At 34.8% G+C, this 25,934-nt stretch overlaps 3 protein-coding genes across 5 annotated transcripts; all 3 read right to left on the reverse strand.

Moving 5' to 3' along the window:
- Positions 1-441: 441 nt before the first annotated feature.
- Positions 442-17,787, reverse strand: LOC106674151 (myb-like protein K). Of its 3 annotated transcripts, XM_024228869.1 has the most exons (20): positions 17,301-17,787; positions 15,682-15,723; positions 12,660-12,751; positions 12,529-12,600; positions 12,180-12,398; positions 11,911-12,103; positions 11,611-11,789; positions 11,347-11,514; positions 10,626-10,839; positions 8,735-8,982; positions 8,601-8,666; positions 6,439-6,522; positions 6,260-6,322; positions 3,761-6,184; positions 3,522-3,689; positions 3,059-3,259; positions 2,929-3,002; positions 2,620-2,863; positions 2,169-2,376; positions 442-2,098 (listed from the first exon to the last, which is right to left on the reverse strand). In XM_024228869.1, exons 11-20 carry the CDS (start codon positions 8,622-8,624, stop codon positions 1,938-1,940), a joined length of 3,651 nt encoding a protein of 1,216 aa, XP_024084637.1. In that variant the 5' UTR covers positions 8,625-8,666; positions 8,735-8,982; positions 10,626-10,839; positions 11,347-11,514; positions 11,611-11,789; positions 11,911-12,103; positions 12,180-12,398; positions 12,529-12,600; positions 12,660-12,751; positions 15,682-15,723; positions 17,301-17,787; the 3' UTR covers positions 442-1,937. The 3 variants fall into 3 exon arrangements, with proteins under 3 accessions (XP_024084637.1, XP_014262200.1, XP_024084636.1); XM_014406714.2 differs by lacking the exon at positions 15,682-15,723; XM_024228868.1 differs by having other exon boundaries at positions 15,682-17,787.
- LOC106673768 (polyhomeotic-like protein 3) lies at positions 8,726-14,985 on the reverse strand. Its single transcript, XM_014406052.2, has 9 exons — positions 14,889-14,985; positions 12,660-12,751; positions 12,529-12,600; positions 12,180-12,398; positions 11,911-12,103; positions 11,611-11,789; positions 11,347-11,514; positions 10,626-10,839; positions 8,726-8,982 (listed from the first exon to the last, which is right to left on the reverse strand). The coding sequence occupies exons 1-9, from the start codon at positions 14,983-14,985 to the stop codon at positions 8,726-8,728; spliced, it is 1,491 nt and encodes a 496-aa protein (XP_014261538.2).
- Positions 17,788-20,375: 2,588 nt separating the features above from the next.
- On the reverse strand, positions 20,376-25,798 carry LOC106665158 (cell cycle control protein 50A-like). Its single transcript, XM_014391384.1, has 8 exons — positions 25,578-25,798; positions 22,444-22,577; positions 22,247-22,384; positions 21,958-22,150; positions 21,768-21,884; positions 21,490-21,708; positions 21,229-21,394; positions 20,376-20,918 (listed from the first exon to the last, which is right to left on the reverse strand). The coding sequence occupies exons 1-8, from the start codon at positions 25,615-25,617 to the stop codon at positions 20,873-20,875; spliced, it is 1,053 nt and encodes a 350-aa protein (XP_014246870.1). The 5' UTR covers positions 25,618-25,798; the 3' UTR covers positions 20,376-20,872.
- Positions 25,799-25,934: the final 136 nt, after the last annotated feature.

Here is a 25,934-nt window from a genome sequence, read left to right on the forward strand (position 1 = left end):
ATATGGGGAGGACAAAGAGAAAACTATTACAAACTGTTTGGACAATTTGCAAAAAAAAATTTTTAACAAAAACTATGGCTTTTTGAGAAGGCACTATGATATTCAGGAATATTCATTATTAAGCAGGAAAGCTGCCATTTCCAAGTACTGAATATACATTTAAGTACAATTTTTTTTTTGAATATTTACAAATATATTTATTAAGGAAGCCGTACATGCTGAACCTAAAAATTCAATTAGAGAAAACAAAGACTAGATTATGAATATTATTAATTGGAATGGAAAAGAACGGTAAACAAAAAAAGAAAACAAAAGAGAATATTACAACCCTTAATTATAGAAAAATAACTTAAAAACATGTTATTATGTACCTATTAAATAAATATAATTTTTATCTTCCCAATACAAAAAAATATATATACCATTTCTTACTTTGCCTAATTGCTATTTGGGGAATGTTAGATGCACAGAATTATCATTTTTCTTTGTTTTTTGCCTAAGGGAGTTAAATTGCTGTTCAAGATTACGGTTCACATTACTACAACAACAACAAAAATCTTTGTTAAATTATTTACTGAGATTTTTCAGGAAATAATAAAACAATAAAAGTCCAGCATGAGATAAAAAGTTTTCTTGGCTAAATGGTAAGATATTTGCTGTTTTATTTACTTATTTTGTTATATAGCAAAACGAACTTTTATCTTGCTTAATTTATGCAAATTGACTTTTGACTACCTCAATCATTCATTGTGAGGCCAAAAAGAAGGACACTGATTTTGAAAGGCACTTCAATTTTCATCAAAAGGGAACAAATGAGCAATAAATACGAAAACCCATAAAATTGGGCATAAAAACAAAATGAAAAAAAACAAAGAGAGCAATTAAAAATATATACAGCCCTAATTGAATAATAAATTCAACATGGAAAATTGATTGTGATTGAAATAACATTTTCTTGTTTTAATTTAGTTCCTCAGGATATATTCAAGAAATGAAGTTTTACAAAATTTCCATTTGAGTTAGAATCCCTTTAAAGGGTTCAAACCTATCACACAACACCAAAACTTCAAATTCATTTCCGTAGAAAAATAGCACCAGCTTACAAAGACAAAATTAAAGCTTGTTTTGAAGAAAGTAGTAGCAAGTGCCCCATTCAAGTTTTAAGATGACTGACATATCAGGTACTTGGTGACAAATTTATAATTTTGTCTTCAATAATATTAAACACTGAAGTTATCTCAACCACAAATGACATTTCCATTTAAAATAAATAATTAAATAATAAATTTGAATCGAGCAATGTTTCCAGCTTTATTTCATTTTGTTTCATTCCATACATAAATTTTAACTGAAGTAGGCATATAAAAATTAGCTTATTTTTTCTAAAAAATCAATCTGATGTTGGACAAGTAGATATATGTTTGTATGCCATAAAACATGAATTTAATTTTTTTTAAACTAATTGACTTATAATCAGAATTGAAAATTTTAAATAATACATGAAGCTATAAATTTGTTCATTTTAGCTTTCATGTCCTTGCAGGACATTTATATAAGTTCTCGAAGATGCTTATGAGTTATAAGCATTAATTTTAATTGCTCTCTTTCAAAAAATAAATAGTAAAAACGAAAGAAATAAATAAATTCTACAACAAAAATAAAACCTAAAAACTTTTACAATGAAGAAAAAAGTTTTCCCTCTTCAAAAAATAAAACATTACAAATGTTTTATACAGATAATCATTATATATAGGGAAATTTAAATATAATGCTACTTTAGCTTTAAAACTCTTAATTTACCAATTATTTCCAAAAAATTTTTACCCCTTGAAGCAAAATCCTAACAATAAATACCATTTTCCTTGTTGAGAAAAAAAATACTGTTTTGGTCTTGATGTGACAAAAATGTAAAAAAATTGCACTCGAGCTCCTGATTACTATGAGTTTTTCACCGATATATCATCCAATGGCTCAGTCCTCTGAAGATTCAGTATGCTGTCAATAGCACATTGCACTTGCGCGTTGATTTCTTCATCATCAGGGCAGTGCTTTTTGGAATCGCCGTTGTCAAATTCATCCCTCTCCCTCTTCACATTCACTGAAATATAAAACGATGTGTTACAAAAAAAATCTATCAAGACTGAACAGGCTAAGAAATCAATGTTTACTTGATGATTGAGAGCATGTAGTAGTTGAGGAGGTAGTTGTTATCGTTGTCATAGTAGTCGTAGTAGTTGTAGTAGTGGTGGTGGTGGTTGTATTTGTGGAAGAAGCTGCTAACAGATTTGCTTCTTCCTTGATTTGTTCCAGCCTGGCTGTTTCATCATTGACAAATAACCTCTCTAGCAAAACAAGCTCACTTGTTTTCTGCAACCTCTGCAAAACAAAAGAAGGAATGACATTTAAAGTTAATTTAAAGAGTTTGCTCTATTATTTTGTAGGTTCTTTTTTTAAATATTTTAATTTCTTTAGACTCTTTCCATGAGGCTATGGGTTTTTTCCATTGAAAACTAAGGAAATTTGGATTAAACCGAAAAACATACGTACAAACAATAAGATAATATAAAGAAGAAATATAATAAATTAAAGCAAAGTAATAATAAAATAGAAAAAACTTACCATGCTTTCCTTCAAAATGAGAAAGGAGAATTTGTTATACATGTTTGTTTTCTTATCTAATAAGTGCTTCGCTGTTTGTTCAAAAAGTTCATCAGCTTTATCAAGATCTTTCTCGCTCAAAACAGGTTCATTCATTGTATGGTATCGAATTAGTCTTTTAACCGCATCGCTTTTGCTCAAAAACGGAGTTGTTGTATCTGGGACCAGGGCACCTTGTCTGTCAGCCTGCATTTGCTGTTCTATCCTGTAAACACAAAAAAAGTTATAAATTTAAAATTGTAGTTATAAAATATATAATCATTCGCTTACATTGATGCCCTCTTGGCCTTGGAAAATATTGGCTGCGGAGGTGGAGGAAGGGGAGTTTGAGTCGATACCTGTTGCTGAAATAACCAATTGTTAACTTTGTGCCAATTCGCCGTAGTTAAGTAAAAATTACCTGTAGCGGTATTGGCGAGGTAGCCTTGTTCGCATGTGTCACCACAGGTGGTGACGGCTGGGAATGCTGTGGCGACGAAAGTACAGGTTGAGGTGGAGTTGACTGTGTTGGCGAAGGAGCCTCAGACTGAGTTGAATTGGACACCCTTGAAGGGGTTGAAACAGGTAGAAGTCTCACTGAAGTCCCTCCACCAGGATTTACCTAAATAAATAATTAAATTAATATGCCAATTACAAAATGCAAATAAAAATTATAATTCATTGCTGCACCAAAGAACTACTAGAAAATAAATTACTTTTCAAGAGTTTCATTAAAATACTATAATTTTTGTACATTTTTCATTAACATGCAATGTATATTATTGCAAAATAACTTTATTAACTTTTACTTTTATACACTTATCAAAAATACAATTTTACATGATATGCGTTACGTTTTAATCGTAAAAATTATTTGTACTTACAAAAGCAAGTCCCTGGGCATGTTGCCCTGGAACCGTTGGTATGAGTTTCCCACCAAGAAGAATTTTGTGCTGTTCAGAAATCAGTCTTTGTAATGTAGCTTGCTCAGTTGGCGACCTTGTCTTGTTTCCACTGAGTGCTGTAACTTGTGCTTGTATTTGTTTTAATTGCTGAAAAATGACACCATGTTGTAAATACATCATTTGATATTTGAATTAACTAAATTTAATAATGTAATTACCTGCTGTTTTAAAGGTGTGAGTTGTACAGTCTGCACCCTGGATACTACGGGAGGAACATGGTCAGTGGTAACATTAATAGGTATCAAATTAGGTGGGTCCTCTTTTTCCATTACAGTTCTGTCTTCAGCCATCATTGGTTTTACTAAAGCAGCTTTTTTCACAGGTTTCTTCACTTTCATCACTTTTGCACAAGAGATAGCAGTGGGAGATTTGTTTATCACAAGATTTGGGTGAGCTTGAGCTATACTATCTAAGAAAGCATTGTCATAAGTCCTCCTGTTGGCCTGAGTTGTTTTAACTGGGGTTGTATTTGAGTCAACTTTGGTGATGGTGTTCACTTGGGTCGACATGACGTTCGTTTGGACGCTGTTAACATGCGTCTGCTCATGCCTTTGCGGCTGAGTGACGACGGTTAGATTAGGCCTGTTGTTGAATGCAGTAGGAGGTGGAGAGTTGATCGGGCTCGGCGAAATGAACTGAGCGGGTGATTTTGCCATTTTTGGTGAGGTCTCTTGTGGTTGGGCGTATACTATTTGCTGGGGAGGTTGTTGCTGGTGTTGTTGTTGCATATGATGTTGAAGTTGTTGCTGTTGTTGATGATGTAGCTGATTTCTAACTTGGTTTAATGCAGCTATTACAGATGTATGGTTATTAGCACCTACTATTTGTACCCTTCCTTCTTCCCCACTTGAAACATACTGCAATCGAGAAGGAACTTCAGTTTGAATTAAATGGTTATCACTAGAGGAACTTAATTTAACATCTTCTCTCTCTTCGTTTTTTATCGTTTCCTTATCCTTTTGATGATGGATAAGTTGTGGGGTTAACCTGACTTCAGAAGGTTTAACATATTGTTGAAATTTGTAATTATTGCCAGAATTCCGCATATTGTTTTCATTTGTAGAATTTAAAAGTTTTTCGTTATTAATGAGGGCAGACACTACTTGAACGTTACTGTGCTCTTCGCCGTGATATCCTGACAGTAGGTTCTTTTGTTTAAGATCACCACTGTTTGCAGTTGTACTTGTAACAATATGGACTTTGTTCCGGTTGTCATGAAACATTGAGTTTGAAGTCGGCAAACTGGTTACCACTTGGACTTTATTATGATCGGCTATATTTATAGTGTTAGGCAGAGATGTGACGATCTGCAGCCGTTGGTTTGAATCGTGTAAATTAATTGAATTGCTATTAAGAGACGAAAAATGTATTTTATTTTGTTCGTGCTGAGAACTAGGTAAACTTGTAACAATATGTACATGATTCTGATCTGAAAAAGGGAATGAGGCAGAGACAGGCACACTTGCCATATTTCCCATATTTGAAACATTTGCCACAAGTTGTACCCTATTCTGTTCTGATAACGATATGGAGTTGGAACTGGGAATGCTATTGACGAAATGAAGTCTGTTTTGATCTCCTAGTGTGGAAGTAGGCACACTAGTAACTATTTGTAGCCTATTTTGTTCCTCTGATAAAGATATATTAGAATTGACAATCTGTACTAAATTTTGCTTTTCAGAAAGGGACAAAGTGTTTGCATTAGGCATATTAGAAACTATATGAACCCGATTTTGTTCAGAAAGAGAAAGAGTGTTTGAATTTGGGACGCCGGAAACAATCTGCAGTCGATTCTGCTGTTCAGTGAGGGAGCTCTGAACACCAGACATTATTTGTACTCTATTTTGTTCCAAGGCCATTGTGCCAGCACTTTGGCCCCCTGAAAGAATCTGCACCCTGTTCTGTTGTTCCAACGACATGTTCGATTGGACCCCAGATACAATGACTCTGTTCTGTTGCTCGGTCAGAGAATTTTGGATTCCAGATACGATCTGTAGTCTGTTCTGTTCAGTTAAGGACATATTTGAATTGGGCACGCCCGAGAGGATCTGCAGCCTATTCTGCTGGTCGAGAGACATGTTGTTTGGAACATTTGACACTATAACACGATTCTGTTCAGTTAAAGACACTGCACTATTAGTACTAGTCACTATCTGCACTCTATTTTGGTGTTGTTCGAGGGAACCAGTTGATACAAGGACTCGCCCTTGTTGAGCGAGCATTGCATTAGGTGTCCCAGTTGAGACGATTATACGGTTTTGCTGTTGCTCCAATGACAGGGCTGTAGAAGTCGGTACTCCGGTGACAATCTGTACTCTGTTTTGCTCAAGTACAGCGGGTGCAATGCCCGACACAATCAAACGATTGTGTTCTGTCAATGAAGCTGTGCTTGCTTGCTGAAGATGTCCGTTGAGGTCAGCCACTAACCTTACACCATTTTGTTGAATGGTAGGAGTGACAACAACAGGTGTTCTTCGTAAACCTCCACTACCTGTTGTGTTTACAACTACAGGGGTTTGATTTAGGTTCCCTTTTAACACAACACCTTCAGGACCAGATCCTGCTAGATGAAGAACCGCAGTCTATAATGAAAAAAATATATTGTTAAAAAATTGAACATTTTGTTCAATAAAATGATATTTTAAAAAAAATCTTACTTGAAGAGATTGCATAAATGCAGTTTCTTTTGTAGTGTTGTTAGCAGCAAGGCTGGCATTAGTCTAACAAATTAAAAAATAGTATCATCAGAAATGTTTTGTATAATAAAATTTGTATTAATAAAATATTACGTTAAAACAAATTTAAATAAATAAATAAATAATAATAGAAAATATACCTGCAGGATTTGCCCACCGTGTTCAGCAATCAACTGCGCTAACTGACTCTGTGCCGCTGCAGCAATACTTGGGGTAACAGTAGGCTGAAAAAACATTAAATTTAATTTTAAATACTAAAAACGGCCACATGGTCTATCTGGTTCTCAATAGCTGTTTGTCAAATGTGATTTAACGTTTCACCAACTTCAATGGTTATTTTATCATTTTTACAAATTTATCAAAAGAATTCATTGACAAAATAATAACAGGTAATGATGATTCTTTAATTTTTATTACATGGCTAACACACATATGTGTTATTTTTATAAGCATTATATGTATTTTGGAAAATACTGATAAATTTTTGTTTGCATTAAAAAATATTTAAACAAGTGCTGCATATTGCTAATCTACTAGTGTCAATTTGCTCCGAATAAGTTTTCATCCTAGTAAAAACCAGAATGCCGGGTTTTTTAAGACTGGTTGATACTCGGAACTTCTACTGGTTTATCTTATTCACCATCCATGTCATCTGTTTCAGTTAAAATTTCATCGTCGTTAAGCATTCCAGTAACTGCAATACTGCAAACGTCTTCGTCAAAATTAATAGTTCTTAAGGCTAGTACATACTAGTAGGCAAATTGCCGATTTTATCTGTACACTGTTGCAGAACAAAGCCAAGATGATCTAGAACCTTGCCATTCATGCACAGATCAGTTAAACTAGTTACTGCGATAACAGCGGCTTTGCTGCTTGTGCAGTTTTAATTTTTGATCAAAAAAGGAAAATTAATTGTAAATGTTGGTGAGCAAGTAACTTTTAGTAGGCGGTCCTACATTTAGATTGACTTCTAAAAAGTAAAATTAGAAGATAGTTCAGATTTCAGAAATTTCACTCAGCTAGCCACCACATACATAAAATTTGCTACTTATGGTTGGAAATAAAATATGGAAGCAAGAAACAAGATTCAGAGAAAACATTCCAGCCTCTATATTGTTGATGTTGCGCAACTTATCTCAAGTTTTCCATCCGAACTGGGAGGCCGGAGACTTGCAATTTTTGTCTACAGACAATCACAGAACTTTGTCTATAGACACGAGTTGCACGATTTTGCCTATGAGCCTTTAAAAGTGATCTCTTCAATTTGTGTCAAGATGCCATCTGATGGAGCTTGAATTTTATTTTCTAGTTCCATGGTCTATGTATCCTCCTTTAAGAAACCACTAATTCTGAAGGAATCTTTTATTGTGATTCATTACTTTTTCCAACCAAGCTTGGTCCAACCTTACAAGAATACAAGACTCTAGTCATATATTTAATCGGGATTTCAATGCTAAAATACAAATTATAAGACATTTTGTTGACCTCGAAGGTGGAAAAAAACATACATTACTCTGAGGGGGCTGAAAATGCATGGTTTTATTCTATTTAACGAGACTTTTTCAAGAGAGCAGCACATTCTTATGATATATCAGCATACAAAGTACAGTAGAAATCTGTTTATCTGGACTTGTACGGATGATTGAAAGTCCGGATAATCCAAAAATTTGTAATTTTATTAATATCGTGTCATAAAAACGGGAAAAAACTCATAAGAAAGTGAACACTTTTATTCATATTTCAAGTAACATTTAAAGTAATAGATAGTTTTATTTTTGTATAAGTCCGGACACACACATTTCTCAAAAAATTTATATGTAAAAAATACCTAATAAAAGTATGCATAACAAAAAACCTTTTCAATGGAAGCCAATATACGAACAACACGAGTAAAATAGTATTCCCTTTTTATTTATTTATTTTTATTTTATTTATTTATTTATTTTTTAAACAAAAATGTGCCTCCCGGCCTCTTCGATCGTGTGACTAGTGGAAGAGCGAATTGTTGGCCTTTACAAATTTCGAACGACAAATTAAAGGTCCTATAGTTGAATTATGAATTTTTAAAAATTAACATACATACATTGAGAATTATGAAAAATTTATAAAAAATGTGTGGTGTTTAGTGACCATTAATTAATGATTATTTGGAGATCGTGGGACTATAGCAGACCACATCTCATGATTTCCAATTAATTTATAAAAAATATTTTAACAAACGGGTCCGGATAATCTGGAAGTCCAGGTTTCCACTGTATGAGATTTACTGTATAACGGTATAATAGCAATATATGACGCTAACCTGTTCTGCTTGATGAACAACCATAGTACCATCTTCCCCCACAGACAGCCTTAAGCCTCCTCCAACCTTCAAGAAAACAATTTATAAATTTACAAATTTACTAATTCCTATAAAACTAAAAAAAATTAACAAACCTGGGCTGGAGTCTGTAATTGTGCTAAAAGTTGGGACGGGTTTATCTGTTTCTGAATTTGAGACTGAAGCTGATTGTGTTGGACCTGTTGTTGCAACTGCTGTTGTTGCTGTATAGCGTGTTGTTGTATTTGTGCTTGCTGTAACTGCTGTTTCGGAGTAGAAGGCCTTGGTGAAGTTGAAGTAGTTTTATTTTGAGTCGATGCCTGCCCTTGTACAACCACAGGGCTAACGTCTTCTTCATCAATGCCTGAAATTGAAATACGAGTTTATTCATGGAAGTTTGAGCATATTTTAAAAACTGTTAATAAACATTTAAATAATCGCCCCCTTGTAATCCTTTATGAGACCATGTACTAGACTTTGATGTCAGCTTTCCCAAAGTATTATTTTATTCATATATAAACACCTGGCATTTTTACGAGTGTACATGAGCACAATTGGAAAATAAAACAACTCATAAAAACTCTGAATAGAAACTATTCTCAGCTACACTACATGCCAATATTTGATTGCGGGAGAGACCACTTCAAAAATGCTTTTTATTTTATAAATAAGGAAAAACCAAGTCATTTGAGAACATGCAAATCCAACTGCACGATTTTCCATGCACATTATGCGCATAATAACAAGGGAATATTTATTTAAGAACAAATCACAAACAAGTACTGCCTGTGAATTAGTCTGATTGAAATACTTTTTCAGATAAAAAGCTCCTTTTTCAACATCAATAATTTCATCATACCATTTAATAGAAGTTTCGACTGCATTGAATCTACAATAATAATGTTTTTTAAAAAATAACCGCCTTTTATAATATTGACAAATTTCTCTGAACAGTGTAATTTCAATTCTTTTGTAAGCATGAATTGAATAAACTACAATTGATAAAGGACCATAAATTTGATTGTATTAATTACGTTCATCTGCATGCACCCCTACACGCACAAAGCATACCCATACTTTTTTTATTAACACTTTCACTGCCTCTGCTTAAGAGAATCGCTAAGTTTAAACAGGTTTGATGTAGTTGTTTTAAATTATTTTACAGATTGAATAGCAATATATTAAATCTTGTTTTTGTTAAGTCATTAAGAGTAGTACAAACATTAAAAGGTTTATGTAAGCCTAAACAAAGCCACATCTCTACGTTAGTGAATTAGGCTATGGCCACATTAAACGTATGATTTATTACATAAAAATGTTAAGCATATGCGAAATAAAGCATTATCTAGTTGGACATAACATGCACAAAAATAGTTTTTTAAACATGTTAAAAAAAAAAGAAAAAAAAAAAGACAAGCAGCTAAAAGTAAAAAGGTGGAACCCAATTATTTACCCACCAAGCAAACAACACAGTAATAATATAGGTGCCCTTTATTATCCTTTTTAATATAATTCTAATATTTTACAAACAAAATTAATAACTGTGCTCACATTTATTTTGGTTTTATATACCTAGCACTGAGATAGGGGATACTAGTTCTTTACCTTTATTTCGCCATGCGGCTGTGACCCGAAAATAAAATGGAAAACTATTTAAGTCACTTACAAAAATGAACCTCATCTGCACCATCCAAGGCCAAGTGCAACTAATTGACAAATGGGTAATTATAAAAGAAATGCCATTGACTTAATTTAGCTGAAGAAGTCGAAACTCGACGACTCAGCATCAACAGGAAAGCTCTTTTATGTGGAAACTAAATTTTAACTAATCTCGTAAAATATAGTTTATATACTTCAATTAATTTTTATTATAGGTTTTTACTGTTGCATGTGTAAATTGAGCCACCAAATGTAAACAGAATTTGTAAGAATTGTAATATTGATTGCAATTGGCCTTAGACTGTCTAAAGAAAAATCCAACAAGTCCAAACAAGCAGAAAAACGTACCTGAAATTTTGATGAGATTGGCAAGGTCCAGCCTAGTGGGCTCATCTTCCTTTTTCTTCTTCTTTTTGATCTTTTTCTGCGCCAGTGCAAGGGGGCTGGGCTGAGACGGAGTCGCCGTCCTGGGAGGAGCTGGCGAAGGTACAGCAATGATAGTCGGACCGGATGAAGTTTGAATCTGCTGCAGCTGCACTTGACTAGGCACGAACCTCAACACCTACAAATTCAAAACTAATCAGTGAATGGTAGGTAAATGGTGACCATCACTCAGACTGTGAGCAGATATATTATTTTTAACAATTGATTATGGTGACTATCTGTACAAAAATGCTCTAGTTATAAACACAAATCGTACATGCAGCATCTATCAAAGGTTGGTCACGCAAGTTAATTCCATTAAAGCACAACCCAAAGAAAGAGACTGCCACTGTAAATAACTTCTTCAAAATCCAAATGATTAACATTACATCAAAAAAATTGATGCTTGAAATACCATTTAATGGTGCAATCCTTATGGAAAAAGGTCAAGGAGTTGCCAGGGAAGAAGCTTTCTTCTCTGGCAGACTTCTTGACTAACAATCAACAAAAAAGCAATCTAATACTTCCAACAAAAACAACATTAAACAGTCATGATTGAAAAGAATGTAAATTTACAGAATTTTTTCTCCCAACAAATATGTTTGCCTTTAAATAAAATATTAAGTCACAGGCAGGATGTTTATACCTGATGTGCTTGTGTCCTTCCTTGGACTATGACTGCTTGAGGCTGAATCCCTCCATTCGCCAAGACTAACCCCGGTTTTCCCTGACTTTGAGGCGGAGGCGATTTTAAAATCAGTTGCACTCCACTGCTCGTCTGTTGCTGCACAAGCACAGCACCATTTGGAAGCACCTGGACCGAAAAAAGTCAGATTAAGACCAAATTCGATACTAATGAAGAATTAAGAAGCGAACGAAGATCAAGTCCAGAAATAAACCAAGGACTTACTTGATTGAGCAATAAAGTTCCTTGTTGGGGAATTTGGTTTTGTTGTGGTGCAACAGTTTGGGCAGACTTTGTGACTGTGTTGGAAGCTGTCAAACTCCCACCACTACCGGGAGGCTTGGGAAGTATTTGAGGGGGCTGTTTCGCCTTTATTGCAGCCTGGGCTGCAACACTGTTTTGAACTGAAAAGGATAAATCGTATCAATAGATAAAACAACAATTGTATATTGTATTATATACTAGATTCATTACATCAACTGATCTGACTTAATTCATTTATAAGAAACATCTTAATGCTCTTACCAGCATTGCGTGTTGTAGCCTGTTGGTGAAAGAGCTGAAGAACAGGGGGTTGAGGAGTGACAACCCTTTGGGTCGGAGAAGGGGAAGGGGTGAGTGAACGGGGTGAAAAGGGCGATGTTGGTGTTCCAACGCTCGTAACAGGGGAACCGACTGCCTTATCACTGCAGTTCCGAAGTTCACCTGTATTAGTAACCTACAACACAGAAAAAAAAATCATTTGTTAGAAAATATTTACATTAAAATAATTAACAATAACGAATGAACCAAACCTGGGTAGTATGTGTCGCAGGGAGTTGAAGACTCGACTGCAAAATGCTAGCTTGCCGTACATGGCTAATACTGCTTTGTAGTACATGCTGAATACTAGTATGACCAATTTGTTGTGATGTATGCAAAATATGTTCTGCAGTTGGTTGACCTGACCCCCCTCCAGCTGTCAAGAAACCCTGAGGAGCCAGTACCAACTGGGGCGCCACCCCACTACCTCCCTAAAATTAACATGGTTTTAATTAAAATTTTCAAATATCTTGTTAAATAAAATAAACTTGTGCTCATTTTAAAAGTTATAATGATGATTTTCTTCTCGTAAATTGTGATATTGTCGAAATTATCATTTACCTGCTGTAGTGTGAGGGTTAAGGCACCTCCCGCCTGCTCCTGAGCAACTTGAAATCTTTGCAGTTGCTGCAACTAAAAATTATAATTGAGTTAAAATTTCACAATGTCGGACAATGATATTTTTGACTTACTTGTTGTGGAGTTAGGAGTAGAGAGCCGGAGGGACGCCCCTCTAACAGAGCTTGAGATAAAGAGTCCACGATGCCTTCCGTTACCAAAACCTCTGTTGAAATAGAAAACATGACATTAAGAAAACGTACGACACAAAATATACAAATAATTAAGCTATAAATTAACAGTAACAATGAAATTTACTAGTTGTATCAACATTTCATGTTAGCATATAGTGTCTCAATGTATATCATAAATAGCAGATTTTCATAAAGAAAAAAATTTTAATTTTGGACAAATTGAAAACAACAATGAAAACCACCTCAAACCAAACGTTTTGGTGAAATTCTATAATTTTCGACCAACAATAATCACATCTAAGTATAATTTCATTGATTATATATAATATTGAGCAATATGCAAAACCTTGGTCTGATCAAAGTTAACACATTTGTTTAGAACCATAATTAAATAACAACTTTAAATTTTATACATTGTCTTGTATAACATAGACAATGGACAAATTGAACGAAAGGCCATTAAAAAACTGGGCAAATTGAACATTTATATTCACAAAATATTTCAGTTCGATTTCAGCCAATTTACAAAACTGGTGAACCAAAAAAATCTGTTAAGTACATTTATTCTGAACCAATCCAACCATCCCGTTTCACATCATGAAAGCAGTCAACAAAAACCGTGACAGTTTAATATCAAATTGTACAGGAGAAATTCCATAAATTCTAATCGAGCTTTATTGGACATATTCAAAATGGATAAGGAAACCACAACACTGGATAAATTTAAAATTTATATGGAAGCCACCAACAAAAGATTTTCACATAATTTTGACCAATTTACAACGTACCAAAATGGTTGGATAATGGTATACACATTTATTTTGAATCCTTATCTAAAACAATTACATCTATTGGGTTGTCCGGAAAATAATGCAGGATTTTGGTATTAAACAAAAAAAAGAAACTAGTTACTTTAAAGCAATGTTCTTTAATCAAAATAATTTCCCATACTNGTAATCCTGTAAACGTAAACAGAATATTTTATATAGATTTTTTTTAATGAAAACTTAAAATCCTGCATTATTTTCCGGACAACCCAATAGTTTCACATGATGCTTCTTACATCTGCATTAAAGCAACTGGTCAAATTGAAAATTTATACGGAAGCAATCATACAAAAGATTTTAGTATCATTTCAGGCAATTTTCGGTGAAATAAGAGGATTTGATGCCTCCATTATTTTGAACCCTTAATTAAAGAAAATTCTGCCAGTTTCATATGATGCTTCTTATGTCATAAAAGCAGAAAGAAAAAACCATGGTTTAATATCAAATTGTGCATAAATTCTAATCAGGCCTTCTTGTTATTAAATATATTAAAAGTAAATACAAAAGCCATAAAATAAAGATCATTTGCGTAGTATTCACATGATGCTTCTAATGTCACCCAAGCAGACAACAAAAACCATCATGGTTTAATATCAAATTGTACAACCGAAATTCCAATCGAGCCTTCTTATCATTGGATATGTTAAAAATTGATTTGGAAGCCGTATCGCCAAGTTCTTTTATGTAAACCAAGATCCGCCATTTTCAAACTGACAACAGACCGTGCAAATTGAAAATTTAGATGGAAGCCATCACACCAAAGATTTTTGTATGATTTAAGCCAATTTTTGGAGAACCAAGAGGATCTTTAATTTCGAACCTTTAACTAAAACAAATTCTGCCAGTTTCACATCATGCTTTGAACGATTTAATAGAAAAGGATGGTGGAAACTCGCATTTTGCAATGATACAGAATTTCAACAAGCAATAATCACATCTTGTTATAACTTCATTAATGTGTAATGTTAGGCAATATACAAAAGTGGTGAACCTAGAGTCTAATCAATATTTGTTTTGAACTATAAACAAAAAATAGCTTTAAATTTTACACACTGTCTAGCACAGTAGCATACACATGGACAAATTGGATGACAGAAAGCCATCTATAAAAATTTTTAGGCCGATTCACAAGATTAGTGAACCGTGATGGTCTGACGGTATGCACATTTGTTTAGAACAGGAATCTAAAACAATGTCATCCAATTTTAGCTGATATTTCTAACATCATGCAAACAGAAAAAAACAGAGAATTTGTTTAGACCCATAATCAAAAACTAACATGTTTTCTTTCCTGCACAATAGTGAACACACCGAGCAAACTGGACGAAGCCATTCAGCTTACCATGATCTAAAATAATTGCATGCTTCTGAAAAATGCATACGTACAAAACGACGAAGGCTTTGAATGAATCGCGAAGACCGTTGTTGTCACCGGACATGACAAAAATTTAAATGAAATCTTTATCACTAATTGTTCCGATAATGTTTTTGGTTTGTCGAACAATATGCAAAATTGTCAGAATGCAAAATGGTCTTATCAAGTTACACATGTTTAGGGCCATAATGAAAATCCACCTTTGTTAAATTATTATAACACACGTTAGGAATGTTTTTTTTTTCAACGTAAATTTGTATAAAAATGCTTCTACATTCTCGAGAACGAAATGTGATATTGAAAAATAGATTTCACCATCGATTTCATCGTCAAATAAACAGGTTTGGTATCACCTGACAGATACACTCTTGACCATTTATGTCAAGAAAGTCGTCGAAAGACAAAGTTAAAAAGAGAAACATAATCGATAAAAATAAAAACACAAATGGTCAATTTTTGACACGATTCTAGTTAACAACGATCGAGGTTGTTAAATGTATAAAAAAAATATAGTTCATGCTGGGAGTAATGGTAAAGTTGGTATATTACAGTGCATATTTTTTAAATTTTTTTAAGATTTAAAGTTTGATAATAGTAGCCTGTTTTTGTTTACGAGTGTAGAAAGCATTCTAGTGTTTATGGGGAAAAGTTAGTGTTGTTGTTTAGGCGATTTCAATACCGATGTTTAAAACTGATCGTGTAAATTCGAAAAAAGTGAAAATTTGTGTGTTCATGATAAAGATGCAAAAATGGTACTTACAGCTCCAGCAGTGGACGGCGGCGATACTGGAGCCAGAAATTGCTGGAAAACGATTATTTCTTGTTTTAAAAAAATCGACGATTACGACGTACAACTTGGGAAAAGTGTTAATTTCCAGTTTGGTTCCCGCTGGATTAAAATCCACCACAAATATCGAAATGGAGTGAGGAAAAAAAGAGAAAAACGATCCAGAATAAAAAAAAATCAGAAACGCTATCCTTTTGCGCCTTTTTTTCTTACTTTTTCTACATACCGCTTTTGTTTTCTTTCAACGCGTTTTATTCATTGTGTTTTAAAAATGGTAAAACACGTTGACATGTCGCCTAGGTCGAAAATCGTCCCGCGAGATCGAAACCGATCCGTCGACAACAAACAAATATCGGCGAAGGATGGTCGGGCATCGCGAAACCTTTCCGTTCCCGTCAAAAGCGGACCGGACAAAACAAAAGCACGCGCTTAGAAAGCGATGGCCCGCGGTCCAAATCGTAAAACAATCGTCGAACGACAAACGAGACGATAAACCGTCGAAAGATTTCGACCTTTTTATGTTTTGTTCTCGAAATTACGGTAAACGGCCATTTCCATTTACTAATACAATGTTACCACCACCCCCCTCGACAAATCCCGGACTCCTTTTAAAAGATAAACACTTTTGCCAACCTCCCTAATCGCTGCGCCGTCCACGACAGTTTTGTCGTATTACGATCTTTATCGCCTTTTAATCGCTTTTTCCTTTCAAAACGATTCCTTTTTAGAAAGAGTTTCGATTTTGTTGACTTTCGTTTTCAATAAAGAAATAAAAGAGAAGTTTTTGTTTTTTGTTTCATCAGGTTTGATTGTTTTTCGATAGAGCCCGGATCCGGAAAAGGCTTAAAAAAACAAAGTGTCGCTTAAGACGTCACACTTGGAAAATCAATAACACCTGAATGGCCAATTAGGGCTTAAAAGTTCTTTTTTGAGTTTTTTTAATCTCGTTTTCCGATTTGATTTCTGATTTGATAGACGAACCGTCTCGATGGGGGAAAAAAGAAAAAGGGGGACGTTCTTACTTTTAAAGGCTTACAGCTTATATCCGAAAGCCGCTTTTTTCCCCCCACGGATGGTGAGAGGGGGGGCATTTGGAAAAGCTCAAAATTTGATCGTTCCCCGGCACAATTTCACCCCCACTACACTAGGCAGGATTTTTTTTAGAAATAAAATGCAAAGGGCGGACGATAGGAAGGAAAGCGAAGAGAAGGGGAATGGAACGGAGAGACCGGGGATAAACGAGAGTGGAATGGGAGGTGGAGGAGCGGGGGTTGGGGCGAGGGAGAGAGAATGGGGGGGATGGAATTCGCCGATTCCCTTCTCCGCCACTTCCACCCGGCGTCAACGGTACGCCACTTTTTGTAAAAAGCTCTCCTCCCGAGTCGAGGAACCGAGCGAGGCAGAGGCGAAAAAGGTTATCGGGCGAAAAGTCCCCCGGCCCAGGGTCGGATCGGGTTAACCTCGGCGCTCGGAGTTACGCCTCGGCCGGTCCGCATTTCGATTGGAATCCCTTTGTCTTTCGACTCCGGGGCCGAGCGACGCGTCGCGCCACTACGACGGCCGGGAAGAAAAAACTGATGCGTTTCACTTACCGAGACGTCCGAGCGACCGATATCCGGCGGGGATCGTTCCATGTAAATACACCGAGGAAACACACCATTGGCTCTGACGTCATTAGATCCAATCCATAACTTAATAGTGGGGGGATGGGGGTTATTAAATTTGCCATCTCTCAAAAAGTCAAATTCTCAAACCGTACTTATCGACCCTCGACAAAACTTTTAACACACTCGAGAAAATTTAATAGTTCCTGTGGAAAGAATAACCGAAGGAAACATCCAAAGATTGAGATAAAGGCAAGGGGAAACGGAAAAACAAAGGGGTCAAGGTCGTCGGTTCCTTTTTTTCCACCGGGGACTTTTCGAAACGACGTTCATTTCGGCGTGTGGCGTGTCGTGAACTGCATTTTCCCCAGCGTGACAGCCGTTTTCATTATCATTTATTTTCGACTCTCCCTCGGTTTAAAGAGGATCCTATTATAAGAAACGTAAATAAAACGGAGCCGAGCCTGCGCCGTGGGAGAGACGCCGGCCAATCGCCGTCCTCCGTGGGCGTGGTTTCGGATAAAAGGCACTTAACTTGCCACCAAAATATATTATCACCAATCATCTGGGCGCAGGCGCTCACCAAAACTTTTCCACCGGCACCACCACCAACAGTCAACACGAACGATATGTTTGAGAACGTGGGAACTCAGTCGACGCTCCGACTAACATTTCCATAAATTAGAAAAAGAAAAATTCTCAAATATAAGTACATAAAATTTTAAAAAGTTACTTTAAGTAAATTTATTGCATCTGGGTATAAAATTGGGCAGAATATTGACCAAGAAACTATAAATTAAAAAGTGATTTAATACTGATTCATATAAACTCAAATTAGCACATACACATGTGTACATAGGAGATAGGGATAAAAGAGGCTGCCACTGGCCGTCTACCTTGACCTGAGTAGATTTATTGTGTTCCCTGTTGATTATAACTCGCTGGCAAGTTTCAGGTGTTAATCAACCTCCATAGTCTTACCAGTGTTCCATTATGTAGGATCTTGCCTGTGGTTTTTCTTGCCCTAGTTGCAAGAACCTGCACCTACATAAACGACAGAAACAAAATGTGTTCTGTGGTCTCACTTTCTGGCAGTTTCTGCGCAGTGTTTCTTCTGTCTGTAATCCTATCCGGTGCGTGTGCTTTCTTAAGTGGCACTGCCCTGTCAGGAGTACAATCAGAATCCTGGTTCGGTTTCGGATGTCTTCCAGTAATTCCTTTGAAAGTTCGGAAGATAGTCCTATGAATCTCTTAACGTGCCTTATACCTGCGGTATTGTTCCACCAGGTTTCGGACTCATTAAGAATCCATTTTAAGATGAATCCTCTTTTGTGGCAAGATGCTAAGCCACAGTTCAGGACCTAATAGTCCATGTTGGCTCCCTCTTTGACCAACATATCAACCTTTTTGCCCTGAATGCCCACGGACCCATGGCAATACAGGGATAGACCTTGTTTACAAAAAGCGAGATCATTTCAGCCCCCAAAACATGCTGTTTTTTCCATATTTTGAAATTTCACTCAAGTATGGTAATACTTTTATACCCAACACCCTATACTACTCTTCTTTCAGTCTGGGGCCACATCAATCCAGACACCGAGGTTGGGCTCCAGGTACAATCAACTGCTAGGTCATTTCACCCCCAACAGTTTAATAGATGTTTCTAAAGTTCAGATTTGACATTTTGTGAGATTTGCGTAACTTCAGTTTTGAATTGGGACTTTGACATGTTGAAATATCTATGTGAGGTTGAAGCGGATTTATTATTCAGAAAGCTCAGGGAATAAAATAATAAAAGGCATAATTTCTTATTTAGAAGTGGACATTAAATCCTTTATATTTCATGGTCCGATTGACCAAATAAATTCTTTTAATTAATTCATCTTTTTATGCAAGGTATTGATTGAAATGAAAAAGTTAGTGCCACGAGCAGGATTTGAACCCATGAGAGCTCAAGTGGTTAAAGCAGCGGTGAATTGAGCCGAAGGTCGTTATTTTTAGTATTAACACTCGGAATACAGACGTAAGAAGACGTATCAGAGAAACGACCATCTATTTTTCCAGTTACATTATAAATCAAGGGACCATTATATATTTACATTTAAATATCAACATTAAGGGCTTAACTTGATTATGTGTTAGTATAAAGTAAAAAAAATTGTGACACTTCTTTGAATAAATGAATTTTTAAATACATTTCGCTTTCATTTCACCTTTGGTTTTGTTTAATATTATATTAGAATATTTATAAACTTTTGTCCACTGTTATGCCATTTTTGTCCATTCTGGCTTGTTCTCTTGTAGGTTTATAAATAACATGGATGGTTTAAAAATACTCATTTTGTTATTGAATCACAGCATCAAAATATTTTCTCTACTTAAATCCTGAGTAAAAAAGTCTCAAAATTTTGTATTTCGCTGCTTTGCAAATTTTATTACTAATAAAACTTTAAATTATACTTTTTTTTACAAAAACACATTAAAACTTAAAAGGGATAACTCAAAAATAAAAATCACAGGGTGGGGTGTAAAATTTGCAAATAATTATGCAATCCTCTAAAAACATTAACATATAATCCTTGTTTATTTATTTATTTTTTTAAACAACTTTTTACATCTATTAGTATTTACATAAGCATATCTCTGTAGAAATAAATAACAATAAAAATATAAAATACTAAGTCACTTAAAATATCTATTGTGCATAAGTACTTCAATATAATTTTTTAAATTAAAACTAATTATTTATGAACTGAAATATTTAAATAAATATACAACATAATATATGATAAATAACAACTGAAGGGCAAATCTTTACACAAAAATATAAATTATAAGGGTTTTCTTTTTTGAAAAGTGTTAAACTATTTTGATTTGATGTCTTTAAAATTAATTTCACAGCTCTTTGGATATATGACCTTATGAGGATAAGGTCCTTCGATTTATATTTTCTCTTATATACTCACTAAATGTGCCTGAGTGATAAAATTAAAATTAGACATAAATTAAAACCTGAATGTTACAATTTGCATTTTGTGTCAGGACTATGCCACCTTTTTTTTTAATATGTTTTGCCACGTTATATACTAACTAATAGCACCTGAGCGCATTCAGCCAGGTTTTCCTAAAAATTGATTTCAAGAAGCAATTAGTTATTAATTTACGATTGTCCTTTTTACCATACTTTAAAACAGATGGATCAAATAATCCAATTTTCCTGACAAAATGCTGTAAAACAGAGTTACGGTCACACAGGGTTTCCACTCCAGCCTTTAAAATACTGCACCATAATTTTTTTTTTATAATTTACATAAATCACTTTTGAAATTTGACATCAATCTAAAGGAACTTAAAAATCCATATTTACACAATGTTCTGCTTAGTTAATGCTAAATATAAATTTATCTACAGTTAATAACATTTAAGTGCACTTGTACAATTGCAACTAAATTACCAAATTTGAAATAAAACCTTTTACTCTGTTTCGCCATGGTAGAGAAGTAGTAATAACTATTTTTTTAAATGCACTACTCGGGTAATTTTCCATTCCCATATCACACTCATTGATAAGGTGTTGCAGAACTTACATTAATCACCTCATTTGTGCTGGAAATGAGAAAAATAAATACATTAGTTTTATGTGAAGTTCATACCAAATATTTTCAGAGGTCAACAGTGATCAAGAAGAAGAAAGTTCTTCAGATACTTCTGACTAATAAGCCTGTGTTGGCAGGATTGAAGATTCAGTGAAAAATTTTGACAGAACTTTTGTTTTTATTAGTTTGTACAATATTCAATATTTCTAAGCTGATGATGTACATTCATGCTTATTTCTTTTAAAGGCTTTACTTAACTCCTAATAATCTGTCTACTAGGAACATTATGTTAAAATTTAAGAACTATTGCCAATAGTTACCTTTTGCCACACTTTACATGTATTATCAAAAATATTATTCCAAGAAGTAGGCATATTCCACCAACGACAACATAAGCAATGCCTAAAAATGGATTTTTACCGCCAAGCATGGATGTTGTAGATATGATTATTCTTTTAGTTCCTTCAAACGCACTGACTCCATAATCTTGAGAAAAACAAATTTATAAAATTATTTATTACAATATAATTACGGTTAGAAACAATAAAAAAAAAATTGGTGTTAAAAATGTAAATTCTTACGGTAATCAATGAATAGAGTGTATTCTCCTATAGGCAACCCTGCACGGTATGGTTCTATTGAATGATCGACTCTTCTGTAGAGCTTTCGGAAATTTGGAAGCGCCGCGGTCCTCATCCAAACTATAAGATCTTCATTCTGGAAGCCGTTGTTGCTGTCGTCGGTGTCCAACTCCCAAACATTTTTCTTCCAATTTTTTGGCTTGTCAAATCCTTTGAACGCTGCAAGAGTGAAGTGTTATTTTTTTAAGTAGGACCTCAGTTAAAATTTAATATCTTACCTTCTTTCAGTGTCTTTCCGGGGGGATTACGGAACTTTACCTTTTTGTCTGATTCCCAAGCAATTCCTGTTTTTAAAAGAGGAACTTCATCGTTTCCTTTAAAAAGCCGAATCGTATCTAGTAAAAAAAAATTAAAATTAAAAAAAAAATAATACATTTTTTTAAATGAATTTTTATATGAATATAATACCATTAAATAACGAATTTGCAATAGCACCACATGGTGCTATAGGGTGCATATTGGCAGATTTTCTAAAAGGATCACAGTCGTTTGACGGATCGTCATCAAGTTTTCCAAGTAGCTGACTGTCATCTCTTGATTTTACATATCGTCGATGATTTTGGTAGAAGTTTGTTAAGCCATAATAAATAAAAACATTTCCCTAAAATGAGATGTAAGGTAATGTAAGAAGTAATTCAACGTAAATTTAAAGAGATTAAAAAATCAACACAATTGAGATATTATTGGTAATACGGACCTTGTACAACTCATTCAAAGAAAATGTGACATTACATGAACAAGGCTGGTCCGGAGTAGTTTTCAGAACTTCTTCACAAGTCTTTGTTGGTGACAAGGCATTCATGCATTTTGTATATTCTATCGTCTTCTCTTGGACCTAATTACATGTCGTGTTAGTAAATTCTTAAAACATAAATGATACAACTTTTTGCTCACCCCGTCTGAAAAATATAAAAGTCCAACTCCTATAGGAATAAACGCTATACCAATGACGAAAAAAGTAGGAAGTACTGTCCCAGCTGTGAGGATTGGTTGCCAAGCAGGAAGCCGTTGCTGCTTAAAAGCACTATCTGAAAATCAAACAAGTTTTTTAAATTAAATGGCATAAAATAAATAAGAATTTCAGGCTTAGAATTATTATATAATGTGTGGAGTTTTAGGGCCGATGAACATCTAAGGTCATTGCCAGCCCTCTGCTTGTTTATACTTCTTTTTCTAGTTGTTTACGCATATTTTTCAACCTGCAGCCATTTAAACATCTTGAACTATTGCTCACACTCTGCTTTTACATGAAAACTAAGACAATATTCTAAAATGCTAGCCTCTTTTACCTCAGGTTGTCTAAATAAAGAATATAAACATCACATACAATTTAATTTATTTGTACATCACCACCCTATAGACATACTCGACCCCACAATACTCAATATTCTTCTGGTGGTTGAACCCATCTATACTTGTTAATAACTCATTTTTACTCTCCAGAAGGCATACACTCATCCAATGATTTTATCTTGAATGGTAGGGAGTGGCAAATGAATGTAGCTCGTTTTTTCATCAAGGTTCATGTTTGGAATTGATACAGTTTGAAACTGCAGTAGAAGGGTTGAACTGACTGTGATAATCAACCTCAGAACTGTGGGGTGAAGACAATACTAGAACTACAAGGAAAGAGGAAAATTAACTTCTGTATTAAAAGTTAATAAGTTCAGGAGTGGAGGGCTTACGTGAATCAGACTCCTCGCTTGTTACAATTTTTCTTATTATGTGGTGAGAGTTTTGTGGAAGGAAGTGATGGGTGTCGTGGAAATCGTTATCAAGGAAAGATGGAACAAGGGGAAAAGTTTTACATTAAAATATTTAGGAATAATTGCAAGAATGTTACAGGATATTGGATGAGAGTTTGTTACAAGTGTGAACAATTTGCACAGTTGTTGATTTGACAAAAACCGCTTCATGTGAGCTTGCCGAGTTTGATGTTACATTCAATCTTGTTGTTAAGGATAGTAATATTGCATAATTAGCTCATATTTAAAATTAATGGATTGATGTGGATGTCTGAGGTTGCATAATGGCAGACTGGATCAAAATTTTGCCGACTGAGAATAATAAACATTCATCAGAAGCCTTTATAACTCTGAAGCCTAGTTGCATTTTACTAAAGAAATTACTGAAATGACACCTAGGCAAGTGCTCAAGTTCCTAAAATACAGTTCTGCATGAAGGTATGGAGATGTTTTGCATAATAATTACTCCAATACTAGTTTTTATTTCTTGAAAGCTTTCGGGCCAGGTCAAGCCCCTCCTCAGTCTTCTGCCATGTCGGAACATTTAACAATACACCTAATTGAGTAAAGTCAGGGTAAATTTGAATAATGTTAAATTCTCCTTCTGTGGCATAGGAATCCACACTATTAACGAATATCTCAGACAGAAGGACAAAAAGAAAATGAAGGAACAATGGAATTCACTCATTGGACATAGACAATCCAAGAATCTTCTAACCAATTTTGGTAGGAAAGAAATCACAGAATGTGTCAAAGGAAGCAGGAACAGACTGCGAATCCTAACAGGACACTGCAGATTAAATGGACACTTAAAGAAAATTGGAACAATCCAAGATGGCACATGCAGATTCTGCAAAGAAGCAGAAGAGACACCAACACATTTACTAACAAACTGCGGAGCTACATGAGCCCGCAGGAGGAAATGTTTTGGGATGTATAATGTGACCATAGAAGAGCTTCAACCACTGAAACCGGGCCTATTAATCAAATTTCTTGATGAAATAGGACTCGCCAATGTGCTTTAGGCAGAGAACGGGGGATACAATAGCTCTTAAAGGGCGCAGTGTACCATACCCTGAAAAAAATTACATCTACATTCTCCCCGGACTGAAGACGGGTCGCGACCTGGCCTGAAGGCTTTCAATAAATAAAAACGGGTTTAACAGTTCAGAAAAATAAATTACTAATTAAAGTATAGTGCGCTTTTGTACATAAAGTAAAATCTTAAATAAATACGGAAGTTCATTGAATCACGGTTGACCTAATAACATGATATATTATAAAATTAAAACTTTTCAAATTCCATTGTAAATTCCATTGAGCATTTGATCAATCACACTTCTTCTGTGGTTCATTGATTCTATTAATAATGACACAATTTGATTATAATAAAACAATCATCAAGATATCTTTTTTAGCCTTGTGAAAATCACATTAACCATACACTTTAAGGGCAAAACGCAAAGGCAGCCTGCGACTGGCAGCCCCACCCACACCGCCTCCGAAGCAGATACAAGGCCCTTAACTTCTTCTATTCCTCTTTCTTACAATGGAGTGGATAAAACCCTTTATATAACGTTTATGTCCCTTATACTAACCAGGACTCAAAGCACCCAGCACACCAAGAAACTCACCCCTATAAGGCTATCTCTAGACCACCTCATTCACCCGCTAAATTCCCACTTTATTAGTCACAATGAAACCATATACAACATATCTGATTTGAGGTTTATTTGTTGCTTAAAATATTACTTTTGTTAGTCAATAACAGGCAACTTTTCACAACAGCAGAATTCAGAAAGGTTTTTTCAAAAGTAAAGGCACAGAACAAAAGAATCTTCGAACGGTCATGGTCACTCATACATTGAGCTGTTTTATACCGATTTTATGGCAGTTGTCAAGATATCAGGAAGATAAGCTTTCTTTAAACACAATATGGTACATGAATATAGGTGTAATAAGCTTTTTATGACTAATATTTTCACTTTTTTTTTTAAAGAATAATTTTACTAATCTTTCAACTCGATTTTATTTTCTATAAATGTCTTTAAAGCGAGTTTTAAAGGTAAATGTGGGCAACACCTAACCAAGCAGAGGATAAAAATGCTTTATTTCTAATATTATTACACAGTTGAGAATAGTATTTTTATTATAGCGTTTAGCTTCTTTTAATTAGCCAAATGACTTTATGTTACACTACATATGTTTTATGTCAAAAACGACATCAAGGAAACGAGATGGGTGTAAATTGTGTTTAATATATAAAATCCAATTATAATTTACCTGCTGGACGTTTTGACCCCGGAGAAGAAATCGAGTCCATCTTCCCCGTCTCTCAGAAAAGGAAAAGGCGAAATTCAATCGAATTATTGATCCTTAAACTCTGATGAAGAATTTGCCATTTACTGTATCAATAATTCCTTGATAAAGATAAACCGACGAGTGCCTAACTCAGCCACGAGGCTGCGGGAGTACTCAGCACTCGACTCAGCAGTCAGCACCAGTGAATGGCCTTCGAACGAGTCATTTTCAAAAATTACTATTACTTTTAAATTGTAATCGCCAGATTTGAAAGCTATGTGTTGCTATTTTTAGATTTTTGTGTGAATAGTGATGGCTTTTTTGTTTTACTTTATTTAC

The sequence above is a fragment of the Cimex lectularius genome, unplaced genomic scaffold, assembly GCF_000648675.2.
Source record: "Cimex lectularius strain Harlan isolate CLEC.00 unplaced genomic scaffold, Clec_2.1 scaffold340, whole genome shotgun sequence".
Classification (NCBI taxonomy): domain Eukaryota; kingdom Metazoa; phylum Arthropoda; class Insecta; order Hemiptera; family Cimicidae; genus Cimex; species Cimex lectularius.

What these genes read in the sequence shown, in the direction of transcription:
- LOC106674151 (XM_014406714.2), bottom strand. Translation starts at nt 8,624, where the DNA reads ATGGTTGTTCATCAAGCAGAACAG. An exon ending in TTGTTCATCAAGCAGAACAG is followed by an intron (nt 6,523 to 8,600) that starts GTTAGCGTCATA and finishes ATGTTTTTTCAG; the next exon opens with CCTACTGTTACCCCAAGTAT. An exon ending in AAGGCCAAGAGGGCATCAAT is followed by an intron (nt 2,864 to 2,928) that starts GTAAGCGAATGA and finishes TTGTGTTTACAG; the next exon opens with GATAGAACAGCAAATGCAGG.
- LOC106673768 (XM_014406052.2), bottom strand. Translation starts at nt 14,985, where the DNA reads ATGTCCGGTGACAACAACGGTCTTCGCGATTCATTCAAAGCCTTCGTC. An exon ending in TGCAATTATTTTAGATCATG is followed by an intron (nt 12,752 to 14,888) that starts GTAAGCTGAATG and finishes CTATTTCAACAG; the next exon opens with AGGTTTTGGTAACGGAAGGC. An exon ending in GAACTTTATTGCTCAATCAA is followed by an intron (nt 11,515 to 11,610) that starts GTAAGTCCTTGG and finishes TTTTCGGTCCAG; the next exon opens with GTGCTTCCAAATGGTGCTGT.
- LOC106665158 (XM_014391384.1), bottom strand. Translation starts at nt 25,617, where the DNA reads ATGGACTCGATTTCTTCTCCGGGGTCAAAACGTCCAGCAG. An exon ending in TGCAAATTCGTTATTTAATG is followed by an intron (nt 21,885 to 21,957) that starts GTATTATATTCA and finishes TTTTTTTACTAG; the next exon opens with ATACGATTCGGCTTTTTAAA. An exon ending in CATGTAAAGTGTGGCAAAAG is followed by an intron (nt 20,919 to 21,228) that starts GTAACTATTGGC and finishes TCTCATTTCCAG; the next exon opens with CACAAATGAGGTGATTAATG.